This window comes from Amblyraja radiata, chromosome 4 (genome assembly GCF_010909765.2).
Source record: "Amblyraja radiata isolate CabotCenter1 chromosome 4, sAmbRad1.1.pri, whole genome shotgun sequence".
Lineage (NCBI taxonomy): Eukaryota > Metazoa > Chordata > Chondrichthyes > Rajiformes > Rajidae > Amblyraja > Amblyraja radiata.
Window position 1 is genome coordinate 8,420,686 of NC_045959.1, and position 20,619 is coordinate 8,441,304.

General features: G+C 40.9%; 1 protein-coding gene across 1 annotated transcript in view; it reads left to right on the forward strand.

The window, feature by feature from the left end:
• The window catches only part of rttn (rotatin), a 235,429-nt gene that overhangs the window by 93,475 nt on the left and 121,335 nt on the right, over positions 1–20,619 (forward strand). The window contains exons 21-25 of the mRNA XM_033018928.1: positions 8,540–8,657; positions 10,884–10,980; positions 13,891–13,947; positions 14,369–14,551; positions 17,376–17,615. Coding sequence (XP_032874819.1) covers positions 8,540–8,657; positions 10,884–10,980; positions 13,891–13,947; positions 14,369–14,551; positions 17,376–17,615 — 695 coding nt within the window. The remainder of the gene's footprint in view (positions 1–8,539; positions 8,658–10,883; positions 10,981–13,890; positions 13,948–14,368; positions 14,552–17,375; positions 17,616–20,619) is intronic.

Here is a 20,619-nt window from a genome sequence, read left to right on the forward strand (position 1 = left end):
GCGGCCGGGCGGTAAGGCAAGACAAAAAACTAACAAAGTCGTGGACTCAGAGGAGTCCGACTTTGAGCAACCGCGGGCGGCCAGCGACCGTGAGCGCTGGAGCCGGATGGAGCGGTGTGTGGAGCATTTGCTCCAACGTGACAGGCTCCGGGAGATGGAGTCGAGTCACTGTGATCTCTAAGGAAAACTCACAGCAGCACCTCTTGTAGGGCTGCACAGTGCTTCTCCCTCATCAGAAGGGAGCACTGGGGGTCAGTACTGGGCTGATCCTGAAGAGAGGTTCGCAGAAGAAAAATCAAGTGTGCAGGGGATGCAGGAACGAGAAAATCTGCTGGACATGGTGTCCAACTTCATACAGCCAGACCAGACTGGCCAAAACCTGGAGCAAAAGCTTGCTGCCAGTATAGACTATATGTCTTTTAACCAGCTACAAGAACAGGCTGTATTGGACACCACGTCAAGACACCTGCACGGCAACTGTATATCCCTGAATGTTCCAGTAGTCAATACTTGTATATGGAAACATATTGGAATAGGAGTTAGAGGCATGGATGTCAAACTCCAAAAGGTATTAAAACTCCTAACAGCAGGGATAACAGCATTCGCCCGCACAGTGGATAAGAACGACATGTCCCAGGGCCAACAGGATGCACTGGCATTGCTTTGCAACACTCAATACGAGATAAATAGCATCAGGAAGAATGCCATCCGACCCACTTTAAATCCGAAATTCGCGGGTCTGTGCAAACCTGGGAACATAAAACCACCAATACTACTATTTGGAGGTAACGTATCGAAGCAAGTCAAGGAGCTCGATGAGGAAGCAAAAACCCTGGGACTCATAAAAGGGACTTCATCAAAAACCCACTACAGCCACAGACAGCATCCCTACGCACCCACCAGTAGAACAAGACCGACTGGTGAAAGCTCGAAGGTCCGGTACACCAAACATGAGTCATTTTTAGGCCATGGCCCAGGCCGGCCTTCTTGGAAGATACGCGAACCTCCAACATCAACCAAACCACAAACCCAGACACCACCGCCTCAACATCAACGAAGGATTTACAAAAAGAAGTAAACCTGCCACTGGTAACTATGGAGGTAGGTGGGTCTGGTTCCCTACAACATACAGGGAGCATGGAGGTTGGGGGGAGATTACACTCCTTTCTGGATGCATGGAGCATGTTAACTACCGATACTTATATTTTAAGCAGTATCCAGGGATATACAATAGAATTTATACACAAGTACAGCCCTCCAGTTCAGCATATACCGAACCGAATGTTCGTACTTTCTGGTAAAGAGAAATCAGAAGCGCATGCTGAACTGGAGCGGCTTTACGCAAAAGGTGTAATTGAAAAATCCCAACACGAACCGCTAGAATTCGTGTCCAATATATTTACCAAAAACAAAAAAAGATGGTGGTTGTCGCATCATCATAGATCTGACCAAATTGAATATATTGTACAATATATTCATTTAAAATGGAAACCTTTGTTACTGCTAAACAATTGATTTCCAAAGTAGTTACTTCATGGCTAGCATCGATTTAAAAGATGCTTACTATTCAGTGCCTATACGAGGTGACCACAGATGTTTCTTAAAATTCAACTGGATGGGACAGCATTGGCAGTATAGAGCGCTGTCAAATGGATTAACATCAGCCCCCAGACTGTTCACAAAAATTTTGAAACCAGCCCTAGCGTTTCTACGGAAACGAAAACTCATGGTCATGGCATATCTAGATGACATACTTATTGTGGGCAAAACTTTGGAATTGGCCAAACAAACTGTAACAGCCACAAAACAGTTATTTGAAAAACTGGGGTTTATTATCCATCCAGTTAAATCTAAATTAACGCCTTCCACTACAATGGACTATTTGGGGTTCACCATTGACTCAGTTCACATGTCGGTGACTTTGCCAAAGGGAAAGGCTATAGACTTAATAGAGGCTTGCAATAACCTCATTGACATCAGTAAACCATCCATCAGATTGGTAGCAAATGTAATTGGCAAAATGGTGGCTGCCTTTCCAGCCACACAATTTGGACCTTTACATTACCAAAATTTACAGAGAGCAAAAATACAAGCACTCAAAATCAATGCTGGTCATTTTGACAGACCAATGAAGCTACCAATCAAAGCTATAATGGAACTAAAATGGTGGATAGATAACATTTGGCTTTGTTTCAATCCAATCATTATCAGCAACCCTTCAATGGTGCTACAAACTGATGCCAGTGCACTTGGTTGGGGTGCCACCAATTCCATCTCCAGCTGTGGAGGTAGATGGACTGCTCAGGAGGCATCATTATTACTCACACTGGGCATAAACTACCTAGAAATGTTAGGCGCATTCTATGACCTAAAGTCATATTGTACTGGGTCATATCACCAGCATGTTAGACTACAGATTGACAATACCACCGTGGTAACATATATCAACCACATGGGTGGAAACAAATCGACATCATGTGACAATCTGGCTGATATAATTTGGCAGTATCCAGAAAGATATTTGGATATCAGCTACTTACCTACCAGGTAAACTAAATTTAGTGGCAGACACCAGGTCACGCAAATTTAATGAAAACACCGAATGGATGTTGAATAAAAAAGTATTTGCTGATATTACAGCACGATATGGAACACCAGATATCGATCTATTCGCATCCAGGCTTAATCACCAGTTATCAAATTATGTTTCATGGGAACCAGACCCTGGGGCAGCAGCGACAGATGCATTTTCGCTGCATTGGGGGAAATTGTTTATTTATGCATTCCCTCCTTTCTGCCTCAACAGTCGGGTATTAAGGAAAATACAGCAGGACTCTGCGTCTGGTATTTTGGTAGCACCCGATTGGCCTACTCAACCATGGTTCCCAGTGATACTGAACATGGTATTAGAACCATGTATCACCATCCCGAATAGACCAGACTTGTTGGTTCATCCCGTAACAAGGGATAGCCACCCATGCCATAACTATTTGAATTTATTAATTTGTAGAGTTTAAAAATACCTCTACTACAGCTGGGACTGACGGACCGAACAGTGAACATGATTTCGGCGGCCCAAAGACAGTCCACCAAAGAACAGTATCTGGTCTATATCAGGAAGTGGGAGATGTATTGTAACAAAAACAGCATCACCTACAGAGATATGAACATCCCGTCTGTTCTGGAATACCTGGCAGGCCTCCATTATGATGAGGGGCTCAGTTATAGTGCCATCAACTGCGCCAGAAGTGCCTTATCAACTTATCTATGGCAAGGAACAGAGCGTCACTCTGTTGGAACTCACCCACTGGTAACAAAACTTATGAGGGGAATTTTTAATACCAATCCCCCAAGAACCAGGTACTCCCAAATATGGGATGTGAGTATTGTCCCTCAGGAATTGGTCTCCAGCAACAGCTCTGTCCCTACATAGACTGACATTAAAAACAGTCATGCTAATGGCATTGGTCATGGCACAAAGGGTACAGTCATTACATAAATTAAGACTGGACAACATTTCTTCATCTGAAAATATTACGTTTCATATTTATGAATTAGTGATGCAGAACAGACAGGGATCAGCGGGCCTCAATATAGAATTTAGGTCTTACCCAACAGATGATCGTCTCTGTATAGTAAGACATTTGTCGTTATACATGGAGAAAACGAAAATCATCAGAGGCAATGAGAAGGCACTTTTAGTCAGCCATAAGCAACCACACAAAGTGACGGTCCAGACCATCTCAAGATGGCTGAAACAGGTTCTAACACAGGCTGGGGTGGATACTAATATTTTTAAATCTCATTCCACCAGGGCTGCAGCTACATCGGCAGCTATGCAGTTGGATGTACCAATGGACCAAATCCTCAAGGCAGCAGGATGGTCAGGGGAAAAAACATTCCAACTATTTTATAATAAACCAGTCATGAAATCTGGAACGTTTGCAGAAACAATTTTAAGTTCTGTAATTTAATTTACCCCATAAATAGGGGTTATAATTTGTGTTAATGAATTTCATGGATTTTAATGTCGGATTCATGTCTAAATTATGTTGACACAATTCCTCCTACAGTCATTAAGGCAGATGTGATGCATGGACTCGTTTCCACGGTATGAAATCACAGAGCTTTGAAATCTTCACGTAGTCACTCAAGTGACTCCGAAGTAAAATAGTAAGATTAAACGAGAACTTACCAGTTCGAAGTTTGATCATTATTTTATGAGGCAGTACGTTGAGGGAATACGTGCCCTCCGCTCCCACCCATGATCATATACTCAACTGGTATTTCTTTCTAATCTTACTATGTTTAAGTCATTAAAGTTATCTGTGTTTTCACACCGCTGCTTTGAAGAATGACACGCATGCGTCCTGGCGGGGTTCTTCACGTATTCCCTCAAGGTACTCCTTATAAAATAATGATCAAACTTCGAACTAGTAAGTTCTCGTTTAATCTTACTATTTGTGCCTCCATCACAGTGAGGAGGTGTTTGGTGGACTCACTGTGGTGGATGTTAATTTGTGTTTACTGTCTGTTCTGTTGTTTATTATTGTATGTATGGCTGCAGGTAACGACATTTCGTTCAGACCGTAAGGTCTGAATGACAAATAAAGGATCTATCTATCTATCTATCGCCCTCTGATGCAGGGAATTCCACAGACTCACAACTGTGTGAAAATGTGTTCCACATATCAGTTCTTACCCCTTATTCTTAAACTGTGGTCCCTGGTTCTGGACTCCCCCAACGTCGGGAACATGTTTCCTGCCTCTATATGTCCAAACCCTCTATAATCTTATGTGTTTCAATAAGATCCCATTTCAATTCTTCTAAATTATGACATATGACAGTCCCGCCATCCTGGGAATTATCCTTGTAAACCTACGCTGCACTCCCTCAATAGCAAGAATGTCCTTCCTCAAATTAGGGGACCAAAACTGCACGCAATACTCCAGGTGTGGTCTCACTAAGGCCCTGTACACTGCAGAAGGACCTCGTTGCTCCTATACTCACTCCTCTTGTTATGAAGGCCAACATGCCATTCGCTTTCTTCACTGCCTGCTATACCTGCATGCTTACTTTCATTGACTGATGAACAAGGACCCCCAGATCCTGTTGTACTTCCCCTTTTCCCAACTTGACACCATTTAGATAATAATCCGCCTTCCTGTTTTTGCTCCCAAAGTGGATACCGTCACATTTATCCACATTAAACTGCATCTGCCATGCATTTGCCCACTCACCCAACCTGTCCAAGTCACCCTGCATTCTCATAGCATCCTCCTCACAGTTCACACCGCCACCCAGCTTTGTGTCATCTGCAAATTTGCTAATGTTACTAAGAATCCCTTCATCTAAATCATTGCTGTATATTGTAAATAGCTGCGGTCCCAACACCGAGTCTTGTGGTACCCCACTAGTCACTGCCTGCCATTCTGAAAGGGACCCATTAATCCCTACCCTTTGTTTCCTGTCTCCCAACCAATTTTCTATCCATGTCAGCACTCTACCCCCAATACCATGTGGCCTAATTTTGCCCACTAATATCCTATGTGGGACCTTATCAAATGCTTTCTGAAAGTCCAGGTACACTACATCCACTGGCTCTCCTTTGTCCACTTTCCTCGTTACATCCTCAAAAAATTCCAGAAGATTAGTCAAGCATGATTTCCCCATCGTAAATCCATGCTGAATCTGACCGATCCTGTTACTGTTATCCAAATGTGCCGCTATTTCATCTTTTATGATTAACTCCAGCATCTTCCCCACCACCGATGTCAGGCTAACTGTTCTATAATTAGCAATGTTACAAAATTTTGAGATTTAAAAAATCAAGTCTTTAATTTATCCCATCAGATAAAGCATAAAAATAAGTTTAATTTGACACCTAATTCACTTTCATATCTTCAGTATTAAAAATGTTATGGACATTTTCATACTCGGAAATTGGCATCTTGTTCCCTATTGCTTTTTCATTGACTTAACACAAAAGCTGTGATCGAGGACAGTCAAAAGCCGATAACTTTCTTAAAATTTGAGAGAACTGAAAGAAATTTTCAGTTATTATAGATTGAAGCATTCTGAAACAAATATGAAACAATCTCTTAGATGACTTGAAATTAAAGCATATAATTAGTTAGTTACCTAATTGTAGCTAATTACAAAATTCAATTATTAGATCTAAACATCTATCCATTTGTTACGAATAGATTAACATTTTTAAATAGCCTAAGTGTCCAAATAACATTCACACAATAATTCAGAATATAACATAATTTTTAAATCTCATTGTCATGGGTTTATAGGCCAAATGGAAGGAATTTAATGTTTAATACCTGTAAATTAATGGCCATTTAAATCAGCTTGCGAGTGGGTTTTACTGGAACGGGACCATTTAGAACGTTCAGGTGCAGTGAATTTATACCCCCATATCTGCAGCAAATATACTGCCGGTTCTTCGGGGGGAAAAATCACCGTTTCACAACGTAAAATGTGAATTAAATACTTCTTAAGCAACACTTTTATACATAAAAATAAACTACTTTCTTTAACCTGGTCCTGCATAAAATCCGTCCCAGTTGTCGGCATTGACGGCTTCAGAAGCTGGTTTTAAAATCATTCCAGCGATTAACTTGTCGGGTGAATTTTTTAAAAAAACACACAGAACGGCCGTGGGAACGATTCTTTAGCAAAATCTTGCACTCCAACAAATATAATTCAGGATCAGGTCAGGAAAAAAAACCCGTTTTAACCTCGCCCCCCCTCAAACGCGCCAAAATCGCGCACACGGCCAGTGGCAGAATTACAGCGCCGCTGAAGGTAAGTTTTGTAACATACCTACTATAATTCCATGCTTTCTCTCTTGCCTTTCTTATAAAGTGGGATAACATTAGCTGCCCTCCACAGGAACTGATCCTGAATCTACAGAGTTTGCCCCAACCCCCTCCCCCACCCCCCACATAAAACAAGCTAAAGAACACTAAAAACATACATTTGACATGTACAAAAAAAACAACAAAGAAGGAAGGGACAGACAGACTGTTGGCGCTGCAGCCATTGGTGCGCCACCCTGTGGTGTCATAGTTGATTTCATGTTTAAAAACATTGATGCAAAGTTTAGCTTATATCCAGTTTAAGTTTTTTAGCTTCTCATCAATATAACCATTCTGGCCTTTTTTAGTCTTTGTGATCTCTGAGGCCTCTGAAGAGTTATTCGCATTAGTATTGGACTTTAATCAAGAAATGGCTAGATTGGATAAGTATGACTGGATCTTCTAATGTACTTAAGTGAGCCAGAGGGATTAAAAAAATCTCATTGTCTCTTTCACCAAAAACTAGTATTTCTTTATATTGGTAATTTATTTTAATTGCGTGTGAGTTCATTGGCACATTGTGAGTTCATTGGTTGGTATATGTTTCTGGATCTCATTTCCATTAACAGGTTTGTTACTGTTGTATCCTGATAAATGACAAGAAAAGATAATTTACAATGTTAGTGATAATCAATGGCACTGCAATAATAAAATATTTGAGTCCATGTTTTCTTTTAAGTATGAGAGCAGATTAAAAAAAAAAAATCTCAATTCAATAGTATGAAATGTTAGGCATATATTAGATTATTTAATTTGCGTTTCTCTTTAAAAGGTGTCATATATTTACATCTTTTATCTGAATATTTGACATTCTCATTTGTGTTTTCTACTATATTTGGGATTCTGCTATTGTTATTCTTGCCAGTACACCAAATCCTACCATCTGTTTCATTTGTCAGTGAACTAGTACGTTACATGAAAATTCATGTTGCCAACTATTGAATAAAAATAAAACCCTTTAATTTAGGGTATTATAGTCACATGTACGAAGGTATATTGAAAAACTTTGTTTTGCGTGCTATCCAATGAAGTCAGACAATACTATCCACAAATACAATCAAACCAATCTCAATTACAATTGGTAGATCAAAGGGAAAGATACAAAGTGCAAAAACATATTTTTTAGCATTATGGCGCATCGGACAAAGTCCAATATCTGAAGCGAGGTAGATGAGAATCAGACTGTACCCTGGCTCATGGAACAATTGTTCAGAAGCCTGATAACATGAGAGAAGAAGCTGCTGCTGCTCAATGGGAGTGGGATAGGTTTGATTATATTGGCTCCAGAGGCAGTATGATGTGTAAATGGAGTCTAGGGACACCATAAGCAGTGTCATTTGTCTGCACAGACAGCAAAAATAATATATTTTGAAGTGGAATGAATATAAAGCTGAATTCTACTTGTTAAAGTCAGCACACCCAGTGATTAGACCAATTGAAGCAAACAATAGGAAGTTTTTGATTGGATGGCTCATTTTTCTACCAACATAATGTCCTGTTTGGGTTGGGATGGTGATGCAGGGAAATGGTTAGTTAAGCTTAAAACTTGCACGGAAATCTTTTCCAAATATGCTGCTCTTTGCTGAGGATTCCTTTAGAATTATTTTTTGCTTTATATGGTTTTGTACTGTAATTGGTTTACTTTAGTTTATCTTTCCCTTGTTTTTAGAACATGCAATGTTTGGTGTTGCCATGTCTTTCTATTTTACGGAAGCTGGTTTACCTGGACCCGACGCTGCGCCACAGCCTGGCTCAGCAATCTTCATTTCTACTTGCTCTTTTCAGAGGTGAGCTCCCTGAAGTTGCTTACATTGCTATTTTCCCACTGCAAACTTCAGTTTATTAGTGAAACCTCTGGCTAAATTGTAAAAAGGAGAGAGTCTAGATGCTTATTTTTATTCTCCTTAGCAACCTACATTTTGTTTTACATTCAATTTCTATTGATTTATATCCATTACTTATGTCACAGCAAGTTAGAGATTTGTATCCAATAAAGATTTAAAAGACAATTTAATATAGAATATTAATGTAGAATTTGGGTTATGAATGAATTAATATAACTATGATCCTGAGACTTAATCTGAATATACATTGGATATTTGGCTAGACACTGATAATATTCACAGGGATATTTTGATAGGGAGTAGAGGAATGTCAGGGTTGGCCACATTTCTCGGGCTATTCTTTGTTGGCTGGAACATTGATAAAGTCAGGGGGACCTTGTATCAAACTATAAATTGCTTCTAATGCACAGGTCAGTGAAAGAATATGGGAGAAATTGATGGGAATGTGGGAAGAATAGAAAATAGGATTAGTGCCGATGTGTTGTTAATGGTCACTGCAAGCTTGGTAGGTTACAAGGCCTGTTTGTGCTTTGTGACTATATCCAGCCAGATAAAAGATTAATTTGGTACTTAAAATTGGCCTCTACAAACATATATAGTGATGAGACATTAGAGGGGCATAGATGTTTGAAAACCATGACCTAACCAGGTGTTGGGGGAGGATTGAGTGTTTGGAGAAGCATGTTTCGTATTGGTCTGCTGGTGATTGGCACATTAATGGAAGGAAGAATTTAGAATGTTGATGAAGAGGGAGCCGTTATCAACCTCTCAGGATAGAGTATTTAAACTGTAATGCGAATGCAAGGACAAAATAAAAACATCAGTTTTCTGAAGTGAGTCTTATGCCAAGCATTGGCATGCATTGGCTTAACATCTTTATTGCTTCAGAAGCGGATGCCCATGGCTGCAATTTACTGAGAATGCACAGCTCCAGTTCATGTCAGCCATCTTGTTTCTCCTTATTATGACTGGATTTTTATTTAATTGGATTCTGACAATTACTTCAGCTCCCTCAGTGAACCAATTAATCACGCACTACACTCCTGCTCAGGTAATAGGAATTGAGTTAGAGTTTACATCATGTAGATCCTGAGTTACTGATTTTTGTTCTAAGTTGTTGTTTATCTTTGTGCATTATGCTTTTTTTTTTCTGGTTCTGAGAGATGCAGCTCAGATATTCCTTGATGGAAATATTTATATCTCAAGTCTGTTTGTTGAGAGGTAGAATGAATTGATATTTCTTGGCTTTTGTCCGTAAAATATACATTTAATTCTATGGGCGGGTGGGGAAACGTGATTCCCAACCTGGGGCCGTGGCAGATTTTAGGGGGACCACAGAAAAATTTGGGGATTTAGGGGGCCACGGGTTCAATGAAGGGGGCCACTTTTATTCCACTAATAATGTCAGGGGGAGGGGGGGTGGGGCACAGAAAAATTAAAGAACCCAAGGGGGCCATGAACTAAAAAAGGTTGGGAACCACTGATTTAGGTAACTCATTTTGTATACACCTTCACACCTTGAGGTTTAATTGGCTTGTAGTCTAGGTGCAATATAAACATTTGTGAATTTACATTTTATTTTAGTTTCAATTAAAATTAGCATTTTCAGTCTGCGAAGGTGCAAAGCACTTTTCACAACATCTGAGGGGCTAATGACAAGCATTGCAGCAATGCAATTTTTTGAACAGATTTGTTTCAGCCAGTATACTGATATTTTTGACAGGTTATATCTGAAAACAAGTGTTGTTATTAGATGTCTTTTTATTATTAAAAAATGGGCATTTTATTTAGTTAAATCAACAATTTTCTATTTAGGCCATTAATCATATTTTTCTTATGCTGTTTTACATCATTGTATATCAGCTCTCATTTTTGTGAAACTGACCTAATCTATATCTAAAGCTTAATGTGTGAAATGAATCAATTTGTACCTTTTAAATGTACGATGTAATAGTTACAGACTATGATCTACATTTGTTTAATGTTTACCTTTATTTCCTCCTTAAAATAAAGTGGATTGTATTACATTGCAAAGATTTAATAAATATACTTTTACTTCAATGTGATTTGGCAGGACAAAGTGTAAAAGATTAGGTAAACTCAAATTGAATTGCACAAAACCAAATTGAATATCAGTAAACCTTTAATTAATATTTGTTCTCTTTTCAGTATCTCTGATTTTGCGTAATGACACAGATACAGTTTCTGAGGTGGCTGCCTTACTGACCCTGCTTCTTTTTGATGAAATAGCCAGAATAGATGCTGGGTAAGACTGTGAGTTATTGACTTCGTATCTGAAACCATAAAAAAAAATTTAACTAAATGATCTAGAAATTCTGTAGTATGGCTCTGCCTTTAGGTATGCGAAGGTTAGTTGTGAAACAACAGTGATCATTGCTGTCCTGAAAATTAATGTATGTGATGCACCATATGCATTACTGGTGCATTAACAGTAGTGAATGCTTTGACATTGTAGACTGTGTCTGCATACAGCATGGTTCTGGCATGTCAGTGTTGGTCTTGATTCCATGTCTGGAATTTTACTGCCTACTTTGACATTGGTGGCGACCTGAATTTGAGTGAACTGGTGATGCAAAATACCAAGTTTCTGTTGCTCTGTGAAGATAGGGCAAATTGTTTTGTTTTCATTTGCCCTTTCCCTCCCAATCCCATCATAGCCTGTATCCAGACCAAAGCCCCCTTCCCCATCTCGATTGCTTCCCCAATGACCCATTCAATTAACTCCTAAATTGTGCTTCGATCATATCCCCAATCCTTCTCCCCAACCCTTGCTGGATCCTCTTCAATCTAACCTACTCCAGTCCCCTCTTTCCACATCAATCCTTTTCTTCTCTCTGCTCCTTTAGCCTCTCATCACTCACTCCAAGCCCCACCATGCTCTGCCGACCCAACTGACTTCCTTTGGAGGGGTGAAAAGCAATAGATGTATAAGATGCGCTTGAATAGTGCACAAAATGTAATTGAACTTCATGGCAACTATGGGACTTAATTTAAAAGTTAAGGCATAGAGTTATCAAGAGGCAAGAGTGTTTTATTGTCATATGTCCCAGATAGGACAATGAAATTCTTACTTGCTGCAGCACAACAGAACAAGTAAACATGGTACATAGCGGGAGAAAAAAAAAGTTCAATACAATACAATACAATACAATTTATTTGTTGTCATTTGAACCCAGAGGTTCAAACGAAATTTGGTTTCTGCAGTCATACAAACCAGAAGAAGAACCAAGACACAACACAATTTACACAAACATCCATCACAGTGAATCTCCTCCTCACTGTGATGGAAGGCAAAGTCTTATCTCTCCCCTGCACTCCTCGTTCTCCTCCCGATGTCAGAGTCAAAGTCCCCGGCGGGCGATGGTAGATAAGTCCCGCGGCAATTATAAAACCGCGCGGGGTGATGCAAGGCCCTGCTCCGGGTCTTGGTGTTGGAGTCCCCGGCGTGCGCTAACAAGTCCCGCGGCCATTTAAAGCCGCGCCGGCGATGATGTAAGGCCCCACTCCAGGTCATCCTGAACCCCGCAACTCGGGCGGGAGAAATCGCTGTTGCGGAAGCCCCGAAAAGCGGTCTCCCAGCAGGGACCCGCGGGCTCCCGGTGTCACCGCCCACCAGACCTGCGGTTGGAGCCTCCGAATCTTGGGGCCACCACCAACACTCCTCCCGCTCTGAACTCGGCCAGCTCCGCGATGGTGAGTAGTCCGCAGGCTCCGCGACTGGAGCCCCAGGTCGTTCCGGTTGGAGGCCGCTCCACGGTGCTAGGCCCCAACGACAACAGAGACCCGACAGAGAAAAGGTCGGGTTCTCCGTGCAGGGGAAAGATTTTAAAAGTTTCCCCCAACCCCCGCCCCCCACACACATAAAATAAAAACTACATTCAAATGAGACAAAAAATAAAAAAAAGACAGACGGACTGCAAAGGCCGCTGCGATGTGAGTCGCGCCGCCCACTGTACTAGTGTGTAACATGAACTTGTATCCATTTGCAGTATCTCCATTAGTTGGTACTAGATTTGGTAAATGAGGTGTAAATGTAAACATTTTTCCTCGCAACATGTTTTAAGTTTTCGTTTGGGTTTTTCATATATTTCAGTATCTTAAAAATAAATATTATTTTTACCCCTGATAATGGTACGAAGAAAACGCCATCTCCTGAGCACTAGGGTAATCTCTTTTCTATTTTTGTTACTTTTTAGAGCTGATTTACAAAGATAATTAAATCTCCCTATCCTAATCTGTGAATTGTGTTTTCTTTCTTTTGCTATGTGAAAGTTTAATGGGCCTGTCCCACTTAGGCGACTTTTTAGACGACTGCAGGAGACTGTGCGGTCGTCACATGATCGCCACATGTTCGCGGGTGGTCGCCTTCATGGTCGTGAGGAATTCCCGCATTCTGGGAAATAGTCGCGGCCTCATTATGGTCGCCACAAATTTTACAACATGTTGAAACATTAGCGGTGACCAGAATGAGGCCGCCGTGGAGAGTAGCGCAAATTCTCGTGCTGTAGGTGGGTTGCCAGGAGGTCGAAGGTTCTCGTAGGTTGTAGCCGATGCTAACTGGCGAATTTCATTGGCTCATTGGGGAAAAAAAATAGTTTTCAGAACCAAGGATGACCGACCGGTAATATTAAATGTCCGCCGTGCTTCACAGCCGTGTATCTCTGGCTTCTTAAAAGTTGTCTTCACTCCTCCCCCCTCTCTCCCCTCTCCCCCCTTTTTTAAAGGACTCCCCTCACCCTCCCCCACCCCCTCTTTTAAAAGACAATGTGCTTAGCCTACTTAATTACAGTGCCACCCTTCCTGTTCATTGCGGTGAGTGTGTCATCTTGGCTTTGCATCATGTGAATTTTGCTCCCCCCGCTTGCCCTGTCCCCCGCCTGGTGAAGGAAGCGATGTGTGTGTGTTCCACTCTGACTGTCACCGTTCCAGTTGCCGGTTTTTCAAGCGACTGAAAAATCGCCTAAGTGGGACAGGCCCATAAGAGTGACCTAGAATTAATAGACAACATAATGGATACATACATCTGTTGCAGGTCACCATGCGTGCAGTCTAAAGTTATTGGTTATTAATCAAAAGTACTGATCTGTTATGTCTTTCTGTGTTGATTTGTTTCATAATATTGATGACTTTGCTCATGAGGCCATTTTCTGAACAGGTCTAATAGTGCTGCTGCTCCTTCTCCATTCAGCTTGCCTGTTACTGTAACTCGGAGGTAAGCTTCTCTGAATTTAATGTTTTTGCCGACATATTTTAATGTTATTTTTTTGTCTACATTAAAATACGGCTTGGCAGCATGTTCATCAACGCAGATTTCATATTACTAAAAAAAGTAATACATGAGAAATTTAATCCTGACTGATTTATAAAAAAATAAAGCAATTGCCCAGAAAATAACTGCTAAAAAAGATTTTGGGGATGACCTTTGGCAACGACTGTTTCTTTCTTGTTACAGTCAGAATCAGGTGAATTTATAATTACAGTCAGAATCGCGTGAATTTATAATGGGGAAATAAGAAAATGGCAGACCAGTTAAATGAGTACACTGGTCTGTCTTCACCAAGGAAGACACAAACAATTTTATTATGCTTTGTTCTGCATGATTTTATGTTGATTTGTTCTATTAATTTAAAAAGGTACAAATTAATGGTCAAAGTGGCAGTACATCATGTTGTGAGCCCCTACTGTATTGTGGTTCCATCTACATCGGATGCAATGTCCATGAAACCTGTATCGCACACGTTGAAAATAGCCTGGAACCTTGCATGGTATCATGGAATTGAGCAAATCATAGATCAGACAATTGACACCACACCTGAGTAAGTGCGCATTTGTATTATTTGAATTGTTTGGCAGTGTAAATGTTTTTTACTGAATGAATTTTGGGCACCAAGCCTGCCAAATGGCACAAAGAGTTCAAAGGGGGGGGGGGGGGGAGGGGGGGATAAGAGAGAGTGGTGGGGGGGGGGGGGGGAGGTGGAGAGAGAGGTGGGGAGAGAGATGGGGGGAACCGGAGTGGTAGGTCAAAAATGATGTAAAGAGTGATGGAAAGATAGAGGTTAGGTCAAATAAATTTCAAAGCAGGCAGGGAGATGCGAAGGATTATGGTGATGCTGATGAGGCTAAATGAATATTTTGCATCTATTTTCACAAAGGAGAAAGATTGGAGGAGAGTGCAATCAGGGTGGAGAACAGTATGCAAGGCGAGTCTGAGATTAAAAAAGGGAAGTGTTGGGTGTCTTGAAGAGTATTAAGGAGGATAAATTCCCAGGGTCTGATGGGATCCATCCCATCTAATTGAGAGAGGCAAACAAGGAGATTGTGGGAGTCATGAAGATCATTGCATCTTCTCTGGCCACAGGCAAGTTCTCTGAGGTCGCCATAGTATCTAATGTTCCTTTGTTGAAAAAGGGAAGTGGAGAAATGCTAGCAAATTACAGGCTGGTGAGCTACGTGTCAGTGGGGAGGCTAGTGGAGAGAATTCTTTGGGATTGGATTTGGAAGAATGGGTTAATCAGGAACAGTCGGCATGATTTTGTATGCGGTAAGTCCTGTCTTACTAACTTGATTGATTATTTTGAGGAGGTGATGAAGGTGATTGATGAGGACAGGGAGGTGGATATTCTCTACATGGATGTTTGTAAGGAATTTGATACATTTGATGGTAGGCTAATCAAGCTAATCAAGTCTGTGGAATTCTCTGCCTCAGAAGGTGGTGGAGGCCAGTTCTCTGGATGCTTTCATGAGAGAGTTAGACGAGCTCTGAAAGATAGCAGAGTCAGGGGATATGGGGAGAAGGCAGGAACAGGGTACTGATTGTGGATGATCAGCCATGATCACATTGAATGCTGCTTGAAGGGCCAAATGGCCTACTCCTGCAACTATTGTCTATTGTCAGATTAGGATTTCCTGAGTTGTATACTTCATGTTCTCACCAATGAAGGCAAGCACACCTTCGGCCTTCGATACCATTCTATCTACTTGTGTTGCCATATTCAGGGAGTTATGGAGTTGGACCCCGAGATCCCTCTGTACATCATTGCTGTCAAGGGTTTTGCTGTTAATTGTATGATTTCCCTTTACATCTGGCCTCCCAGTGCAGTTTGCTCCCGGACCTCACACTTGTTCAGATTAAATGGCATCTGCCATTTCTCTATCCATTTCTGTAACTGATCTAAGTTACAGTGGTTACTTCAACAGCTTTCCTTACAGTCCACAACCAAGGCAATCTTGGTGTAATCTGCAAACTTACTAACCAACTCATCTACTTTACATCCAAGTTGTATATATCACAAACAACAGATGTCCCAGCACAGATCCTCTGATCTCCAGCCTGAATATCAAAACCCTCTGTCTTTTATCAGTAAGCCAGTTATGAATCCATATGACCACATCATTGTTAATCCCTGAGGTTTCCTGATGGAGGAATGGAAGTGCAAATGGTGCATGTCCAAGGTAAATATGATGCGGTGAGGGCCAAGAATAGCGTTTTTGGCATGTGTCCTGGATGTAGCTGGGCAGAGACTGGACTTGGAGGGACAAGATAACGTTGAGGCGTGTTCGGTGGGGCAAGTTCAGGTGGAAACTATAGGTCTGCCAGGGCATTCCTGTTTGTGGATTTTGGAAAGGTGATAGACACTGGCAGTGGGGGAGGTTGTGGAACTATTAGGTTAGAGGTTGTGGAGAGGGGATTACTGGAAATGATGAGATCTGGGATGGGTCAATAGATGGCGGCCTGGTGTTCATTGGTGAGGCTATGGTCAAGAGGTATGTATGAGGACGTGTATGAGAGCTGACTCTGCCTCAGCAAGGTAGAGATCCATCTGCTAGACTACCAATGGCACTTACATTGTCAGTGGGTTTGATAATGATGTTGGGACTGGCATAGAGTTAGTGAATGGCTGTGCATTCGGAAGGAGTGTGATTGGAGTAAGCCGGGGGGGGGGGGGGGGGGGGGTGTGGAGAAGTCAGGATGGTCGATGTCACAACGGAAGTTGGAAATAAAAAAAGTCAAAAGAGGGAGAGGTCGACGAAAGTTTCCAAAATGAAGTGGAGAAAATATCATCGATGATGTGGCAAAGGGGCCTTGTCAAAGAAATAGGCATAGATTCTATCCTGACTTAAGGGTGTTGGGGGGTAAGTCACTCACTGCAGGATTCATAGCCTCTGACCTGATCTCTGTATAATTATTCTTGGATGTAAACATGAGCAGTTTAGCAAGAGGGTGCTCAGTCAATGCTTCATCCTATTCATTTCCTTTTCTGGTCTGTGTGTTTTGATGTGGCGCCACTCTGAGCACTTACCTATTGACAGAGTTTGAAGAACTGCTTTCTAATCTTCCTCGGCACTAATCCAAATCATTGTTCAGGGACAAATGTGCTTCTCAAAGCTGTAAAACTGGATAATCTGTGATAATCCACATGTTTTCCCAAACTGGCAATCAAGCAGTGTTTAAGGAATCAAAATAGAAATTCAGATCCAAAATGTTCTTCAATAAACTTTGTGTTGGATTGTTTGTTAACGTTATAACTTTCTACGAACTGTTCTATATTTTATTTCACGGTGGATTCAATAATGAAGCGACACAATTGAATTGTACACATACTGATTTAATTGGCAAATTGATTTGTTTTTTTTATATAGATTTCCAGAGGACATGATACTGTCTCCTGTTGACAAAGTGGTGCTAAAAACAAGTCATACTGCCAGTGGTCTGCAGGACTCTCTTCTTTCCATCACCCAGGCAGATTCTCACAGTGCTGTCAATTCTGCTCTTGCCAGGATGAGATTATATTTATTGAATGATAAACTAGCACTGAAACAAGGAACCAGCAGCAGCATATCTATCTTGCACAACCTTGAATGGCAGACAGCATTGGGCAGGTTTGGACAATTGCTGAAAATGCAACCGTTGAATATCTACTATTTAGAATTGTTATTTTTCACATATTTTATGATTTATGTACTTTGTATCAGTTAAAATTGCCATTTTTCTCTTAAATGATTCCATTATTTTCGAGACAGTATCATAAAAGTGATCAGTGCCACTATTTGATCTGTCTGCAATTACTATTTTTTTTTTTAAATATATATATTTTTTTATTGGAAGCAATTGTACAAAACCAATTATTATGTTTAAATGCAGCGGGGTAGGTTGTTGTTGAATGTGTTTAACATCCAGCAAGCAAATTTGCCCCGGAAAACATTGCCATTTCTCCTTAAAAGTATGGGACTAGAATCCTTGGATGTTGTCTCTTCAATCCTTTTACCTCACACTTTCAGTCTTTTCATCTCTTGCCTTTGTCATACCATCTTCATATTACTTGCCAAGCTTTGTCCTGGCCCTACTCCCTTCCAGCTTCCTTTCCTGCCCACCACCCCCACAATCAGTATGAAGAAGGGTCCTGACTCGAAATGTCACCTATCCACTTTCTTCAATGATGCTGACACGCCGAGTTGCACCAACACTTTGTGTTTTTTTGTTGTGCAAAAGGTTTTGTTGGAATGTTAGACATTTTCTGAGGAAATCAAAGCTGAAAACCTGATTCATTTGTTCGGAAACGTACTCCAGTATTTTTTTTGTTTGAAACAAGCTTTATGTCCTTTGTGAAACAATCTGAACAAAATGATTTTTTTGTCATATGAATACACTAATTAAGGGCAGGAGTAGGTTACTTTACCTTGTCAAGCTGCTCTGCAATTCAGTGAGATGATGATTGTCCTAATTGTCACCTCAATTTTGCCTTCCTGCCTGTTCTTGTTAACCCCTGTTTCAAATTAAGCTGGGATGTTGTCTGTTGTATACACTAATCTGAAAGAACTACTGTTTAATTTCCATAATTAACAGCAAAATGTGTATAGAATATTTGAATTGTTATATTTCAGGAGGAGGTCACTGGGCCCATTTAGTCTCTTCATAGGCCAATCCATTAGTCTCATTATCTTGGTTCCCATTAGTTTGTTTTCCATGGTCTGCTCGTTAACCCCCTCTCAAGTGTCAAACCGTTTTCTTTTTGCAGGCACTCATTGTTTCTATTTCCATTACCCTGAGGCATTGCATCTCAGATTTTAACTATCATGGGCAAACCATGCTTATCCTCTCAAACCCATTTTATAACTTTTGTCCCTAATTTAAAATCAGTATTCCCTACTTTTGAATCAACTGCCAATGGGAGATCTTACATCTACTTATCTAAACCCACCATGATTGTGTGCACACATTTCTATTCATCCTACTGTTCTCCAAGGAGAGTGCATTATAACCTTGCAGTTGAAAACCTTTGATCCCTGGAAGTATTTTAGTAAACCTTTAATACATCATTTTAACGATTTTCATATTATTGAAGGTGATCTGATCTGGATGCAGTGCTCGGGTTGTAGCCAAACATTTTGCATGTGTTGAATAATAATTCACTAATTGTACTCTATGGCTCCATTTATGATTGTATATCTTTTTGCATTATTAACCACTCTCTGAATTCTAATTCTCTGTCCAAAATTCCTTGCAATTTCAAGGATCAATGCATGTACATAAGCAAGTCTCTTTTTCCTGTGGCCTTTTTAGAATTATGCCATCGTTGAAATTATCCCTGTTGACACTTTCTGCCAAAGTGTGTCACTTCACACTTTTCTATGTTGAATTTACACTGCCACTTGTCTGCCCATCCAGCCAGTCTACTCATGTCTCCTTGCAGTAATTGGAGAGGAAAATGATTGCTTATTCTGGTAATCTGAAGCTAAAACAGAAAATGTTGCTGAATATTTCTCTTCTTGCAGTCTTCTACTATCCTCCTGTTTGTCGCAGTTCAAAGCTGTGTGCGAGCAGCACATTTGGAATTTTTTGTGTGGTCAGGTGAAATAGGAACCAGTGTGAGAGGGGAGGTGAATACCGAAGTGTTATGTTTAATTGTGCGAGTATAAGAAATAAAGTGGATGAGCTTGAGGTTCAGTTAGAAATTGGTAAGTATGATGTTGTGGGGATTACAGAGACATGGCTGCAAGAGGGTCAGAGCTGGGAACTGAATATTCAGGGGTATACGTCCTATCGAAAAGACAGACAGGTGGGCAGAGGGGGTGGGGTGGTTCTGTTGGTAAGGAATGAAATTCAGTTCCTTGCGAGGGGTAACATAGAATAAGAAGATGTGGAGTCATTGTTGATTGAACTGAGAAATTTTACAGGTAAAAGGATCCTAATGGGAGTTATCTACAGGCCCCCAAACAGTAGCCTGGAGACAGGGTGCAAGTTGTATGAGGAGTTAAAATTAGCATGTAACAAAGGTAATGCTACAGTGATTATGGGAGATTTTAACATGCAGGTAGACTGGGAAAATCAGCTTGGTACTGGACCCCAAGAAAGGGAGTTTGTGGAGTGCTTCCGAGATGGATTCTTAGAGCAGCTTGTACTGGAGCCTACCAGGGGGAAGGCAGTTCTGGATTTAGTGTTGTGTAATGAACCTGATTTGATAAGGGAACTCAGGGTAAAGGAACCATTAGAAGGTAGTGACCATAATATGATAAGTTTTAATCTGCAATTTGAGAGGGAGAAGGTAAAATCGGAAATGTCAGTATTGCAGTTGAATAGAGGGGATTACGGAGGCATGAGAGAGGAGCTGGCCAAAGTTGACTGTTGACAAGGTCCCACATAAGAGATTAGTATACAAACTTAAAACACACGGTATTGGGGTTCAGTATTGATGTGGATAGAGAACTGGCTGGCAAACAGGAAGCAAAGAGTAGGAGTAAACGGGTCCTTTTCACAATGGCAGGCAGTGACTAGTGGGGTACCGCAAGGCTCAGTGCTGGGACCCAGCTATTTACAATATATATTAATGATTTGGACGAGGGAATTGAATGCAACATCTCCAAGTTTGCGGATGACATGAAGCTG